Source organism: Paroedura picta, chromosome 8, assembly GCF_049243985.1.
Source record: "Paroedura picta isolate Pp20150507F chromosome 8, Ppicta_v3.0, whole genome shotgun sequence".
NCBI lineage: Eukaryota > Metazoa > Chordata > Lepidosauria > Squamata > Gekkonidae > Paroedura > Paroedura picta.
The window spans coordinates 58583042-58598976 of record NC_135376.1 but is presented as its reverse complement, the minus strand read 5'-3'; the positions used below and the strand labels follow the sequence as shown (position 1 = coordinate 58598976).

Genomic DNA, 15935 nt, shown 5'->3' with positions numbered 1-15935 from the left:
TAATGGATCAGACCAAGGTTTGTCTAGCTCATTATTCTTTACAAGATTCTCAGTCACCACCAGGTATTAGATGGTTCATTAGAAATTGGAAAGTGGCCATCAGTGATTTGAAAGAAAATTGCATCTGTGTCTTTAAAATATGTCTACTTCATCAACTATTGAGATAAAGTTGATTTTGCCAAGCCTAGCATTACACCTACAATCAGATTTCTTGGAAAAAAGAGCCAGCTTAAAAATATAGGGGCCTATTTCCAGCAAAGTAACAGTAAAGATGATTTATTCCACATCTTTTGGCAGCCTACAAGTGTTACTTTTGCTAGCTGTTTCTGCTGGTAAGAGAAAAACATATTTCTCTCATCCTTTCATTCTAAGAATATATAATTCAAGAGAATTGTGCCAAAAGACACAAAACATTCTGCCAGTAAGGGGGGAGGGGTTGTCCCAGTACTCGGGCTTCAGAAAGATGGAGAAAAGGAGGTTGAGAGGAGACATGATAGCCCTCTTTAAGTATTTGAAAGGTTGTCATTTGGAGGAGAGCAGGATGCTGTTCCCATTGGCTGCAGAGGAAAGGACACGCAGTAATGGGTTAAACTACAAGTACAACTATATGGGCTAGATATCAGGAAAAAAAATTTCACAGAGTAGTTCAGCAGTGGAATAGGCTGCCTAAGGAGGTGGTGAGCTCCCCCTCACTGGCAGTCTTCAAGCAAAGGTTGGATACACACTTTTCTTGGATGCTTTAGGATGCTTTGGGCTGATCCTGCGCAGAGCAGGGAACTGGACTAGATGGCCTATATGGCCCCTTCCAACTCTATGATTCTATGATTCTATGTAAAAAATCATTACCTCATCAGGTACTGCTGCCTTTACAGTATAAACCATATTTGCTTTAATGTTCAATGTGGCTGATATCACTGTTTCCCACACCAATGAGTCAGTTGACAAAAGCTGACATTTCACAATTTTGCACTGCCACGCAGTCCCGTCTGCACATCTAAATCCCATGTTGTTACAGCATACCAATGTCTACTTACTTCTGGAAGAGGCAAGGGAATTCTAGTATTGCTGCAGTAGCAAGGGTTCCCAAAACATCTTCTTCATCTACTTCCATTTCTGAGTTATATAAATTCTTGAGCGCAACTGCAAAGGCTCCACATCAAATCAAAAGGTAATATAAATAGACAAGCTTTATGAGTGATTTCCCCCCTCTTGCCCTTGAATCTTAATACTGGATCATTCCTAATCAAATGGTCCCTTTTTTCTCCTGACCACAATTTCCCGACACTGTGCAGCTCACAGCTGTTAGAATATGCAAGGTGTGTAGTATGCATGATTCAACAGCATATATGAAGAATATCCTACAGGGGCATCGGAGGAGATGTGTAGTTAACATATTGTGATCAGGAACCCCCTGGTATTTTTCAGATAATCTCCTCCTGTGTCCTGATTGGGTCAATCCTTTGAGCACACTTCTTCCTGCCTTCAGATTTCTTTCTCTACAAAGTTGTTTCTCTTCTCAATAAGACTATTCTTTAAGCATAGCTTTAATCCTCCTTTGCATATTTAAAGTCTGATAACAACTACTTCTGCATCCCTCCCCATTTAGCAGTTGTTCAGTAGGAATAACTATAAAGAACAAATTATTACCCAAACTGTTAGGCACTTTCTCCTCAAAAAACAGACCCCTTCCGGGCTACTGTAAATTTCTGAGGGCTTGGGAGCATACATGATACATTCTTTTGGAAGGCACAAACGACCAATAAGAGGCTGGAAGTCAAGCATACTACTTTCTACTCAGGGAAGGGGCAGGAGTGGGCAGAAAAGACTGGTTTACTTAACTTTCTATTCAAGTTTCATCTGTCTTTAGGTTCCATTGGAAAGGACTACCTAGCTACCTTAAAGGACGGGTGTTGCACATGCCCATTCTTTTCACACATAACAGAGATAAGCCATAACTTCTATAGAAAGCTGCCAACCTACGGAATCATCCTGTTAGTATTTGTGGCTAGATGCCAGTATAGGTGTTAAAGTGATTACCATATCGAGTGATATCTGGATCGTTAATATCCAAGACAAGGCTGATTTTGGGCATTACTTGCTTCTTTGCACAGAGTTTTTTATCTTTCCATCCAGCTAGTACACACTGTTTGTAGCACCTGGTTTCTGTCAACAATATGGGATACATGAAAGAATTTGTATGAGACTTAAAGAATTAAAAGATACACACACACACACAAAAGTACACTTTCAAAAATAGATGAAATCATTTTTAAAGGTATTTTCCCCTGGTAAATTTTAACAGAGTATGCTCATTATGTCATGAGAATGCAATTGTCCTTGAATCTTGATGCTGAATCTCTCCTAACTGGAGCCTGTAAATACCTGGGAGAGAATTAATGGCTTATGGATATGGGAAACAAAATTAATAAGAGAAATGACATTTCTATGTCCTACAGTGCAATCCTGAACAAAATGACACTTTTCTCAGTGCATTGAAATCATTGGGCTCAAGGGGCTAAACTCTGCGTCAGATGCACAATAACATCAGAGTCCAATAGCACGTTTAAGACCAACAAAGATTCATTCAAGCTCACGCCTTGAATAAATCTTTGTTGGTCTTAAAGGTACTACTGGACTCTGATTCTATTGCACTACTTCAGACCAACACAGCTACTCATTTGAATCTGCATCAGATGGTACTTAGTCTCCTCTAAATCTTATGGGGACTAACATTTTGTGTAGGCTTGCTGCAGTATATCTGTTTTATGTGCATTTTAGAATTGTTCTAACCTTTGTAGATCACCCAAGCTACCTTTATAGAAGGGCAGAACATGATAGTTTAAAGAATTGTTTTATTCTTATCAAAATAACGACCAGACTTCAAAATCCTTTCAGTACCTTTGCTTGTTTTGTGGTCCATACAACACAAGGCAGATGATGCTGAAGCAAGAAGGTCTGCAAGGACCCGGGATTTAAATAAGTAAATGCGATGAAGGTCCCACTGGAAGCCCAGGCTCTCCAGCATGACATCTGAAGAAACAAAGAGCACCATTAGGAAAGGGAGCCACATCTCTAGAAATCACAGGCTGCTCACAGCCTTAAGAGAGTATGTGAAAGGGAACGGGTGATACGTCACAGGAAGTTTTTTTCCCCTTTTCATTTGTGACTACCCACCTGGCTCTAAGCCTTCTGTGACCTTCTGCGTATAAGAAAAAAGCATTTCATATGGAGCTCCTTGGCCAGAGAAAATCCTCAATGAAGAGAAGGGGGAGGGGAAAAAAACAAGGGTTAAATATATTTAGAATCATTTTGTTTTAATATGCATGAAATAGTGAGAGCTGAGATTGTTCCTTCAGGAAATTATCAGTCATATATATCACTCAATAGAATTGACAAGTGTTAGTTATAATAAACCCCATCTAATCGGTAAACTAAGGGGTTTTTTTCATGTGCATTTTGATAGAACAGGCTTAGAGAAGTGGATCCCTCTTGAGGAGACTTGGCTTCTGTGTCTCCCCCAAAACATGACTTTTGATCTATACTGCACTAGTGCTTCATTTTTGCCCTCCCCCCTTGCCCCTCCCACCCCCCCAATTCCATGTTCAACCTACTTCTGAGGCCAGTTCCCTCCTGCAAACAGGGTGGGGGCAGATCTAATAATGGTATCAATTGTGTTCACATTTTCTGCCTATTTGTTTATTTATTTGTTTGTTTGTTTGGATTTTTATACCACCCATTCTTTACAGCTCTGGGCAGTTTACATGGAACATTATGTAATTTTACATGGAACATTATAATACTTTAATCTATAACAGACAAGTTTTAATACAACATCTGGGCTGAGGAAACATGGGAGAATCCATGTTCCCTTAGCCCACTGCGAGGGCCAATGGGTCCTGTCCCACAGCAGGCCTGTGTGGACAGGGAAGCAAGGCCTTTGTGAGGACAGGCGAGCCCCCATTTCATTCTCAAATGCAAATATACCACAACACTAACGGCAACAGCATGATATCTTGCCCCACCATAAATTGACAACAGCGTCTTAGACTGTTAGTCTCATTCTCTCAGATCCTAATTTCCATAGGGAGGGATCCTGGTTGAGAACAATAATTAACCTAATCTGTAGGGGGGGGGTAACGGGATTAGACAGGGTCTTCTTTTGCTCTCTGTCACACTGTGTGTCTGTATTGATCCTCAGATTTATGTAACTCTGGAATGATTTTTAAAGTAAAGCCTTTTCTTCTTTCAACTATCTGGTCATGGTGTGGTTATTTTATTATTTATTTATTTATTATATTTATATACCACCCTCCCCAGGGGCTCAGGGCGGTTTACATAATAACATAAGAACAATACATGGAACAGTCTATAAAACATTTGAATAACTGTGCAATAATAACTGATAATTGTAAACATATAACATTATAATTGTATAACCAATAAACAATACAATGTTGCAACATACAAACAGGTCCAGAGTGTATAGGTGGTGTTCTGAGGGGGGGGCGGGTAGCAGGGGCCCTTTGATCGCTGTTGGTTATATCTGGTCTCAACCAAATGCCTGGTGGAAGAGCTCCTCCTTGCAGGCCCTGCGGAACTGTTTAAGCTCCGTCAGGGCCCTGATCTTCTCCGGGAGCTCGTTCCACCAGGTGGGGGCCAGAACAGAGAATGCTCTGGCCCTGGTTGAGATCAAGCGGACTTCTTTAGGGCCAGGGACCTTTAGCTGGTTGGTAGCAGTGGAGCGCAGGGCTCTTTTTGGGGCGTAGGCAGGGAGGCGATCCTTCAGGTACACTGGGCCCTGACCACGTATGGCCTTGAAGGTAATTACCAGAACCTTTAGTCTGATCCGGAATTCAACTGGCAACCATTGCAGTTGATGGAGAATGGGCCGGAGAATGGTTACTGACACTGTGAGATCGGTGAACCCACGGAGGTTTGAAGGGAAATCCAGTCTCTCTGGATCAATCCTTCTTGATGCAGAAGGAAAATTTAAATCACGCAAAATCAAAACGGAAATTGCATGCTGTCTAGATGGCAGGGACTGAATCAACCTGGGACTGGAATAAAAGCTCCATGCAGTTTACATCCTGGTCAGCTTTGCAGTGCTTTTCTGCGCTGTCAGGCGGACCAGGGTATTTTCGTTTATTTTGTAGGAAGGTGGGATTGCATTCCACACAATCCCACCATCCTGCAAAATAAAAACCAGCCCACACACCATGCAGCAGAATCTATCCGCCACTGCTGTGTTTCCCAGCGGGACACATTTCAGTGGGGCACCAGATGTCCCACTGAAATGTGTCCCCTGCAGGGACACAGAAAGCTGTGGAGTGTAAAGCTCTGCAGCACCACAGGCAGCCCAGTGCAGCTGCCACCATGTGGAATGACCCTAAGGGAGGTAACTATGGGCCTCCAAAGGGGAGAAGATCCAATCACGGATCTTCAAACCTGGACTGATGCAGATGTTCTTCTCTCCCCATCTGTTTTTGTCTTTAAAAAACACTGCAGAACGGCTTGGTTACAATACATATAGTTGTGTCCTGAAAATATTAATATCTTGTGAAGCAACATAACTAAACACAGCAGCCTGTTGACAACTCCACAAATGCTCTGGAAAGAAACAGCTGTAATTAATAATACATGTAATTCATAATTCTATATAAAACTGGGAGAGAACCAGAAGCAGTTGTGGAGTTTTTAAAAAGTACAAAAGGGCGTTCACACACCTCCCCAGCCAAAAAGGTGGAAGCATAGAGGAAAAACATAAGTTAAGGAAATAAGAGTTCAGTTCAAGTTAGGTCACTGACTGTTTGGAGCAGAGTGATGTGGAAAAAAAGATATTGGAGTGGGAAAATGATGAATGTTCCTAAAATACACACAGGCCACATTTGAAAAGATGTCAAAGGGAAAGTCAAGCCATATTACAATACAGAAAGTGTGAACTGAGGGTTACTGTGGGGGCTGAGATAGTTAAGACACAAAGAGAATAATGATTAAAAAGGAGAGAAAATGCCCAAATCAAACCTGTGCTTTAATTTCGGTTTTGCAGGTGGAATTTGAAAAGATAGCCTACTGGTCTCTTTCTGGAGTTCAGTGATGTCCTTCCAAGCTCTCTGTTCAGCACTCAAGGACACAGGGGTGTCCGCTGGAAGAATAAAAAAGTCTTGCTATAATACTGTCTGCTTGATAAATACCAGATATCCAAAGCTTGCCAGGTGGGTTATCTAATACAGTGGTCCGCAACCTTTATTAGGCTGCGGACCGGTGGGGGTGGAGGGCGATCCGGCTGCTGCGCATGCGCGGCAGTCCATGCGCATGTGTGTTTGCGGCGTGTGCGGCCACAAACGTGCATGTGCAGCACTTTCGCGCTTGTGCACATGCGTGGCAGGTGTGCGCATGCGCATTTGTGCCATGCGTGGCTGCAGACGCGCATGCACAAACATGGTGTGCACGCAAACACGCATGCACAGACCTACTGTGCATGCACGTTTGCACTAGCGGCCGCACTTCCCTCTCCCCCCTCCTGCAAAAAGAAGCTTGCCGGGCCGCAAGCTAATCGGCCACTTTGGCGGCCGATTTGCTTGCGGCCTGGGAAGTTTCTCACTGCGGGGTGGGTGGGTGGGGAGAGGGAGCCGCGGCCTGGTGGTTGGGGACCACCAATCTAATATAGACCGTTTATGCACTAGAGGTTTCATGCTGGGCTGCAGGCTGGAGTTTTAGTTGTGGCAGGTTGCCTCACCTCTTCCTGCACCCACCTGGGGGAGTATTTGGCCTAGTGTGCCTCATCCGCACCCAATTTGTGATCCTGCACAGGAGCTGGACAGTGAAATTCCCAGTGCATAAACAGTCATAGAGAGAGTTTCTGTTTGTTACCATAATTTAGGGTGTTACCATAATTTAGGGCGAGGGACCCAGGACCTATAAACCTGTCCTATCAGAAAATCCTTCTGTCTGAAATCTACTTTTTTACAAGGAGGAAGGTTTAATACTAATGAATCAAAAATGTTCAGATATGGAGTTTCCCCACTCCATTTGGGTTCTTGGATTTGCACTATAGATTTAGCATAGCTGTGTGATATAGGTCTCAATTCATACTTCATGGAAATGCGAGAGACATATATACCTAGCAGAAAAACAAAATATTCCTCTTGCTTTAATATGCATTCTTTATCTTAACCTTAACGGTTTTCAACTGAACTCTTCTAGATGTTAAATTGCACTCTAGTGGTTCAATTTGGAACTGCTGCCTAGTCCAACCACAGACTATTCCGGTGAGCCGAGTTATAATACTGTGAATTATTATGGGTTCTACCATAAAGTTATTTTTCTGTTGGCAACATGCAACATTTCAACCTTGACAATGAAGGCCAGAAGTGTACATAGCAAGCTAACAAAAACTTAGAGAAGCTCTAAAATGCTATTCAGTAACACCCCCACCCCCACCCTTCGTTATCACGGTACCTGACATTATTCTCATCAGGGTCTCATTGAGACCAACTCGGACAGCCTTATTAGCCTGAGCAATTCCCAGCAGATCACAGCTTGGACTAAATGGAAATTGCCAGCGATTTGTGAGTCCAGCTTGCCTGCGGAAGTAGCGCTGCTTCAAAGGTTCTTGGATCTTAAAGAAATGGATAAATACTTTGTTCAGAAATCGTACAGTGTGTATGTATTCAACCGTTCTGACATACTAAATAAGATGAGGAAGCGAAAGCCCAATGCAGTGGACAAAAGCCCAAACTTGTTATGAATATGTCCATGTCACAATAGAGATTATTGAATCTCCCTGTGACCCAAATCAGTGGTCCCCAACCTTTCTGAGGCTGGGGACCGGCAGGGCAACTGCCCTGCCCACACATCGCGCAAGCGCGGGTCGCGCCTGTGCAAATGCGCCATGCGTAGCCGAAATTGCACGTGCGCAAAAGTGCTGCACATGAACAATTTCGGTCACGCATGGCGCATTCGAGCAGGCGCGGCCCTGATTCCCTCTCCCCGCCCTCCCGCAGTAAGAAGTTTCCCGGGCCGCAAGCTTGCGGCCTGGGAAGTTTTTTACTGCGGGGGGGGCGGGGAGAGGGAGCCGCGGCCCAGCGCCATGGCCTTCGCGGCCCGTCACTGGGCCGCGGCCCGCAGTTTGGGGACCACTGCCCCAAATGGACAGCTGGTATGCCTGTGTTCTATTGGGGCTGAGATACATTATTCAGGAATGTTACTGTTCCCTTCTGCTAGATGAGCAGACTTGATTCACTAGAGCAGTGATCCCGAACCCCCGGTCTGGGGACCGGGTCCGGTCCGTGGATCAGTCGGTACTGGGCCGCGGCTCTGTCTAAGAAGTTAGGTGCTTCAGCCCACCATTGACCCAACTTTGCAGAAGTCCAGGTCACAAGGCTCCCCTTCTCCATTCCTGCTCTGACTAGGACTCCCTCATCTCATGTCCAGGAGTGCCTTATTCCCAGGGCAGCCCACACAACTCCGTGGCAATGAAGTTCCTTCCCGCTGCCTTCAGCGACCATGTCAAAAAGAAACAGAGGCCAGCTTGCTTCCCCGTCCTTCTCATGCGTTTGCCCAGTCAGAGGAGCCGTAGTGGCCGCCAGCTAAGCCCACCCCTCCAGTGCCATCCAATGACAGGTCCTCTAGTAGACTACCCCCCCTCCCGGGCCTCAGTAAAATTGTCGTGTTGACCAGTCCACGGTGATAAAAAGGTTGGGGATCACTGCACTAGAGGACAAGAAGGAACTGTAGGATCCAACCCATAGATTTTCAGGTACATGACTTTTATGTACAAACCTGTGGATTTATAAGGGGGGGGGGACCCAGCTCAAACAGCAATATCCGTCAAGAAGGTAAATCAGTAGTTTGTTAGGCACAAATGTTTTGTGAGTTGCCAGTTTCATTCCGCTCCTTGTGTCTTCTCTGTGTGAAGCCATCAAACCTACCTTAGCTATATCCTTCTCACATGGTGAAAGTCCACCCAGAGCTACAAAGGGAGCTGACAGCAAACAGCTGGAGGTTAAAAAGACACCATCAATGTTCTGTTCTTGCAGGAAGTTTTCAAAAGAAAATTGTCTAATCACATTAACTGTGAATCAAAGAAAGCTCAGAATCTTTTGTGTGCATAAAGGAGACAACGTAACAGAAATGGCAATTTTGTTTCCCAAGTTGTTTCTTGTTTTGTAATATAGAATCATAGAATAGAGATGGAAGGGACCTCGTGAGTGATCTAGTCCAACCCCCTGCACTATGCAGGACACTCACAACCCTATTGCTCATCCACTATAACCTGCCACCCCCTTAAGCCTTCACAGAATCTGCCTTTCCGTCCGATGGCTATCCAGCCTCTGCTTAAAAATTTCCAAAGATGGAGAACCCACCACCTTCCGAGGAAGCCTTCTCCACTTAGAAACCGCTCTGTCAGGAACGTCTTCCTGATGTTTAGATGGAATTTCCTTTGAATTAATTTCATCTCATTGGTTCTGGTCCGTCCCTCCGGGGCTTACAGGTAGATGCACAAGAGCATCCTTTTAGGCTGTCTTTCTCAACTATTTTATCTTTGAGAAACCCCTGAAACATTCTTCAAGCTTCAAGAAACCCCAGAAGTGGTGCGATCAAGCAGAATATGGCTGGGAAGCATAACTGTGTATATCCCCACCCAGGGCCCCTCCCTTCCCCACTTCGTCCAGGCCCATCACTGGCCCTTTCAGGAGGGGAGGGCAGATCAACATGACCATATATGGTCATATCACGCAATAAATAAAATATTAATTAACTTCCACCCATTCGGAAAACCTTTCCAGGGGCATCAAGAAACCTCAGTGTTTCATGAAGCTCTGGTTGAGAAAGCCTGCTTTTAGGAGTCAGGTTGAGGCCAAGACAGCAGCATGGTAAACGATGCACTGAGAATTCTGCTGTTCCGTATCTTTTCCGATCATAATGCCTCCCTTATGCTGTAGACACCATAGTTTTTAGCAACTAGAAGCAAAGGAGGTGCCCCATCAATCACTGTCATCTAGATTTTAAAATGCCTCCATGAGGAGGTGGTAGGAATGATCCTGCATGGTGTAGTGGTTAAGAGCAGTGTAGAACTGGGTTTGATTCCCCACTCCTCCACATCTAGCCAGCTGAGTGACCTTAAGATAGTTAATAGTTCTCTTATGGTTACTCTTGCAGAGCAGTTCCGTTAGAGCTCACTCAGCACCACTCACCTCACAGGGTGTGTTGGGAGAGGAAGAGAACAGTGTTTGTAAGCTGCTTTGGGACTCCTCCAGGTAGTGAAAAGCAGGGTATAAAACCCCCAGCTCTTCTTCTTTTTCTTCCTTTGCCCAAGTCCTGGTGAGCTGCCGCCTGTCTGAGTAGACGGTACTGAGCTAAAGGAACTAATTGTCTGACTTGCTATGAGAATGTAAGGCAGCTTCATATATCTTCAGTTTCATGTGCTTCCCATTCTGGCAGAAGTCTTTCGCTTCAACTTCCATCACGTGTTTCACAAGAGCAAAACGTTAACCACTACTTACAGGTTTGCTGATTTTGTATTTAAAGCAGATGTTTCAGGAACAAGTCTAGTTATCTGGAGTAAATCTAGGGAAGTACGAGGTCCTGAACAGACAGAAACATGTCTGCGTTGTGCCATTTTATGAGTTGCTGAGAAAAGATATGCTATGTCATATTATTAATAAGCAGTCTGAGATAGTCAAGGACTACTGTAAGAAGGTTTACAGGCTTCTTCCTGTCTCTGCACCACCTTAGTTTTCTTCTTGGGAAAAATGACCCAAGACATCTATAAGCCTCTTGAGGAACAAAAGGCCGTCAGGCCTACAGACGAGTATTATGACATCTTGTCTCAATTGTGGTGTCATACCCTGTGATGCATGGGTTTCCTACAGCCTCTCTGATCCCTCTGGATTGAAGTAAGAGTGCTATTAAGACTGCAAAGGAATGCCTGCTACAAGAAAATATGCATAGGAAAACTGATTGTATCTTGTATTACATTTATAAGAAGCAGTACTCATGTAAAACCGTATCTTTGTCTTTTTTTGTTACATTTGCTGATGATCATAGCATGTGCGGGTGTTCTGAAATCATTAAGGCCCCAGCCCAGCAGAAGTCTGTCAGTGCTTAAATCCCATTGAAATCGGTGCAGCTTAAGTTAGTTGCTACTAACTTAATCTCTTAAGCGTAATTAAGTTTAGTTGGTCTGATGGCATCATGAGCCAAACATCCAATGCTTAAGCAAGCATCTTAAAGTGGATTAAAATGGAAATCTGTGCAGCGTCTCATTCCAGATCACATACATTGAACCTGGTGCATAGAACTTTATCTGGGACTAGCTGCTTTGTAAAACACTTTTCTCTTGGAAGATTAGTGATTTCAGGTTTTACCTGTTAGCATTCTGGAAATCCACCAAAGCATGCAGTTTGGGTGCTGAATGAAGAAAACTATTAATTAGCATCCAGATCCAGCTTTATATGATACGCAGTTATGTGAGCCTTGTTTGCTCTGGAATGTAAGCGGGCATATTCAGTCAAATGCATATCAGAAGGCATCAGGATACAATGTAGAACTGAAATACAGTATCTGTTCCCTGCATGTGCATTTAACTGAAATCAACGTATTCTGGTCCAGCAAGCTATAAATACACAACCTGATATCTGCTTCCATGCAAGAATTATTAAATAGGTAAGGATATTTATTTGTACCCTTTTAAATGGGCAAAGATCTTTACATGAAATGCCAGCAGGTTAAGAAATACAATACTGAGAATAAAGAAATGTAACATGGTCAAACGCACCAAGTGTTCCCATGTCTGAGCCAGGACTTGGATTTGGTCAGCCAGTAGATATTTTTGGGTGGATTCAGACAGTCATCTTCTCACCACCGCGTTCATTTGTGACTGAACATATGAATGGTTTGTACTGAAAATATATTTGTTTTCTGGTGATGGCTGTGATAAATTCCAATTGTTTCGTTTGATGAGAGTCACTGATGATTTTTACATGTATCAGCTGAGTGTCCTGTTTAAGTTCCTTCCCCAGGAATCATTATTAGCCATTGACTTTTTCACTGGCTTAAATGTAATGTGAAATATCTTTGTTTAAAGTCAAATGGAATTTCATGAATGCTTCTACTTTAATAGCATTTAATTATAGACCAGTAATTATTTTCAGAATCCAGTTCAACAGAAGAGCCACACCCACACCTCAATCCAGGCCACTTTCTGCAACTAACATACATAAAAGAAAAATAACTTTTGATTTTGTTCTTTTTGTGGTTACTCTTGAAGGAAGAAAAACACAGGCTCAACAATTGACCGTGCAGAAATTTAAGTACTGCTAGACAGTTAGATTCAAGTCCAGTAGATCCTTAGAGACCAATAAAGGTTTCAGGGTTTAGGATTTTGAGAGTCAAAACTAATAAGGTCTGACAGAGGGAGATTTGACTTTTGAAAGCTTGCATCCTTTATAAGAAGCATCCTTAAACTCGTTGGTTTCTAAGGGCTACTGGACTCGAATTGAACTGTCCTTAATGATTCAGAAGCTTCTTTGATGAGTCCTGCTAGCCAGTGCAAAAGTTGTTTTCAGTGTGCTCCTGTTGGATTTGGTCGTGCAGTGGAAAGCATTGTTGCCATAGGCCATAGCACTATTTCAGAGCTGACATTCATAGCCCTCACAGTACACAAGGGAAACCAAGAAAAAGACTTCTTTATTTGAATGCCCTTCTTCTTCTTCTTTTTGTACTGTAAAGGTCACCTTTCAACATGTCCAAGATGATGACAGCTATATTGTCTCCAGCCAAGCTGCTTAAGAGCAGGATTGTGTCATCACAGAGACGGTTCAGTCCCTGAGCATCTTGGCCTGGGATTGTCCATTCCCAAGGACAAAGAGGTTGGCCATGGCTGCTGTACGCTTAATCCATGCAATGATTGGTGCTTCCAATTCAGGAACATTACAGCTACGGTGCGTTGTTACATAATGTGCAAGTTTATTTCAGTCAATGCAAACAAATATACATCGGCATAAGATGAGTTGCCCGAACACAGCTTTCGCATTATATAACTTTATTATCAAAATAAAAATATAGATCCTAAAATAGTAAATAGTACAATATAACAGTTTTAAAAGGAACACATTATATGCACTATGAATAAACAGCTATGGGCTAAGCAGACTGATACAGATGATACTGGGTTATGGTTTTGATCCTGTGTACTGTCAAAAAGAAGATAAAACAACAACAGCTTGTGTGGGTCCCAACTCAGTTTGATTGTATAAATGGTGGCCACCTTATTAGTAGACAACATACAGCTTTCTGTGTGCAACGACCAACATGGCAATAACTGGATACCTGTAGTTTAGTTGTGGTCTTTACAGTTCTAGATCAAGCTGGAAGAGTTTATATCTTCAAGACCCTTACTGTGAATCCAATCCAAACAATGTAAAATAATTGTTTTGTTGTAATTATTTATCTGCTGAAAATAATCAGGAATCCAGTGGCCCCTCAATAACTAACATTTATTCCAGTATGTGCTTTCATGACAGCTTATTTCTGTGAATTTCATTGGTATAAGGGCCAGGTATATGAAAAATGTATGCCTATAGAAAAATCCAAAAATCCATATTAAGCATTGAAGGTGTGAGTTGACATATCCCCAAGCATTTAATACCTGTTGCTTCATTAGATCAGTAGCACTTGTAGGTCCCTGATCCTGCTAAAAACAAAAATTGGGACAATTAATGCTTGAGGTGCCATCACAATCTTCAGACCCCAAATCTGTTGTAAACATAGAAGAAACACTCCGTTTTAAACTGGAATTCATGATCCCCTCCCCTCTCTCTTTCTCTCTCACTGTGTTGAGATTAGTTTCAAAATACTGTGAAAATATTTAATCAGTCCACTGATTGTGATAAAGTTGTTAACATTTTTCCTGCATGAGAAAAGTGGACAAAGAGAATGCTGAGCTGAACTGTAATCTGAGTGAGATATTAGAATTAGTTCAGCTATCTCAATAAAGCTGCTGGTAAATAAGTTAAGAAGCCTACCGACTGGAAAGCATGTCATAGGTTAATCTTGCTCTGTGGTTTTAGCCCTACTGATCATCCTAAGGAAGCAGTACCCTTTCCTCATAGCCCCATTTTAGAAACCAAAATCCGTTCACTATTTTCAGCATAGTGTTCAGCATAATGTATAGTGAAATATACCAAATATTTCTAAGGTTGTAAAATGAGTATATACAATCAAACAAATACAGACATAGAACATTTGTGTCTAGCTAGAATACAATCTCACTTCATTCCTCTCATTCAACTGCTTCTTTTTCCTCTAATAAGCCATGAATGATAAGAGTTGCTACCACAGGAGTTCCTTGTGAAGAACCGTTAGCTGAGTTACTTAAATCAAATTTCAAAACAAGAAGAGTTGGTTTTCATACCCCACTTTTCACTACCCAAGGGAGTCTGAAAGCTGCTTGCAACTGCCTTCCCTTCCTCTCCCACAACAGATACCCTGGGAGGTAAGTGAGGCTGTGAGGGCTCTGAGAGAAACTGCTCTGTGAGAAGAAGAGTTGGTTCTTATGTGCCGCTTTTCTCTACCCAAAGGAGGCTCAAAGCGGCTCACAATCGCCTTCCCTTTTCTCTCCCCACAACAGACACCCTGTGGGGTGGGTGAGGCTGAGAGAGCCCTGATATTACTGCTCACTCAGAACAGTGTTATCAGTGCTGTGTCGAGGCCTAGGTCACCAAACTGGTTGCATGTGGGGGAGCATAGAATCAAATCTGGCTCGCCATATTAGAAGTCCATACTCCCAACCACTACACCAAGCTGGCTCTTACAGGGCAGCTCTAATAGGACTTCGACTAGCCCAAGGTCACCCAGATTGTTGCATCTGGAGGAGCCAGGAATCAAACCTGGCTCTCCAGATTAGAAGTCACCAAGCTGACTCTTAGCAATACTTCTCTATATACAGAGGCTTTTTACAACTGTTAAAGCTTTCCAAATCATATTACAAGGCTGCTGTTCACAGAGGATTTTATAATGCTAGAGTAATAAAACAAGTAATTCTGAAATAATGTGTTTTCAATGTATATTAATATCAGTGAAGATTCCTGAGCTTCATCAGTTTAATGTAATTGGCCAATTATCTAAGTCCCTATTTACCCTTTTTCTGAAGTTGTAAAGTAAACTAATACAGGCCTGTGTCCCTGACCCCACAATATCTTCCAGCATTCAATTAATGTAATGCGTTATGCTAATATCTGTATTGTTCACCCTTTGATTCACAGGCAGCCTTGCCGTTCTAGGGTAACTGCTTCCTTCTTTCCAGTCCCATTTTCATTCCAAGTTAAACATCAGGTGCCACAAAATTGCAGAGAAAAGCAGAAATAAGTAGCTGGCGGAGAGAATGTTTCTTGAGCCCATGCTTTTGGCATTGCAATTATTGGAATAACAGCAGTGAACATTCACTCCGGGCGCTCGTGAGCCTTCCCTCCTTGCCCGCTCACAGAATGATCTATAAGAACAGGACTTCATAATGCCACCTAAAACAAATTCAGAGGCAAATCCAAAACATGTTACAGCATCCATGCTTATCTACTTCTTGATCTTATTAACTTGAATGCGAACGTCTAGTCTACCTACTTGCCTTGGGCAAAGGCTGGTGGCGATTTTAAAGAGGAGAGTTTAGGCCATCCACCTTTTTAATACCATTGATTTGTAACTAATATATAGCCATCTACAAATTAGCTCCTTTTACTTATGATATATCTAGAGAAATAAAACCTATTGGCTAGGTCACATTCGTGGTTTGGCTATATATATATCTATATCTATATCTATATCTATATCTATATCTATCTATCTATCTATATATATATATAATGTATCTATTATCTATTATAATTAGCATGATTATTAAGATGTTTCTAGACCACTTCTCTCCCATTGGGCTTGAG

The 15935-nt window shown here is 42.6% G+C and overlaps 1 protein-coding gene across 3 annotated transcripts in view; it reads right to left on the bottom strand.

The window, feature by feature from the left end:
- BTBD16 (BTB domain containing 16) overlaps positions 1-10780 on the bottom strand; it is a 37685-nt gene extending 26905 nt beyond the window's left edge. For all 3 annotated transcript variants that reach the window (XM_077349985.1, XM_077349986.1, XM_077349987.1), the window contains exons 1-8: positions 10506-10780; positions 8931-8997; positions 7459-7618; positions 6022-6142; positions 3175-3251; positions 2899-3030; positions 2038-2163; positions 1035-1149 (exon numbers count right to left, since the gene is read on the bottom strand). In XM_077349985.1, the coding sequence (XP_077206100.1) occupies positions 1035-1149; positions 2038-2163; positions 2899-3030; positions 3175-3251; positions 6022-6142; positions 7459-7618; positions 8931-8997; positions 10506-10621 (914 nt within the window). In that variant the 5' untranslated portion in view covers positions 10622-10780. The remainder of the gene's footprint in view (positions 1-1034; positions 1150-2037; positions 2164-2898; positions 3031-3174; positions 3252-6021; positions 6143-7458; positions 7619-8930; positions 8998-10505) is intronic.
- Positions 10781-15935: the final 5155 nt, after the last annotated feature.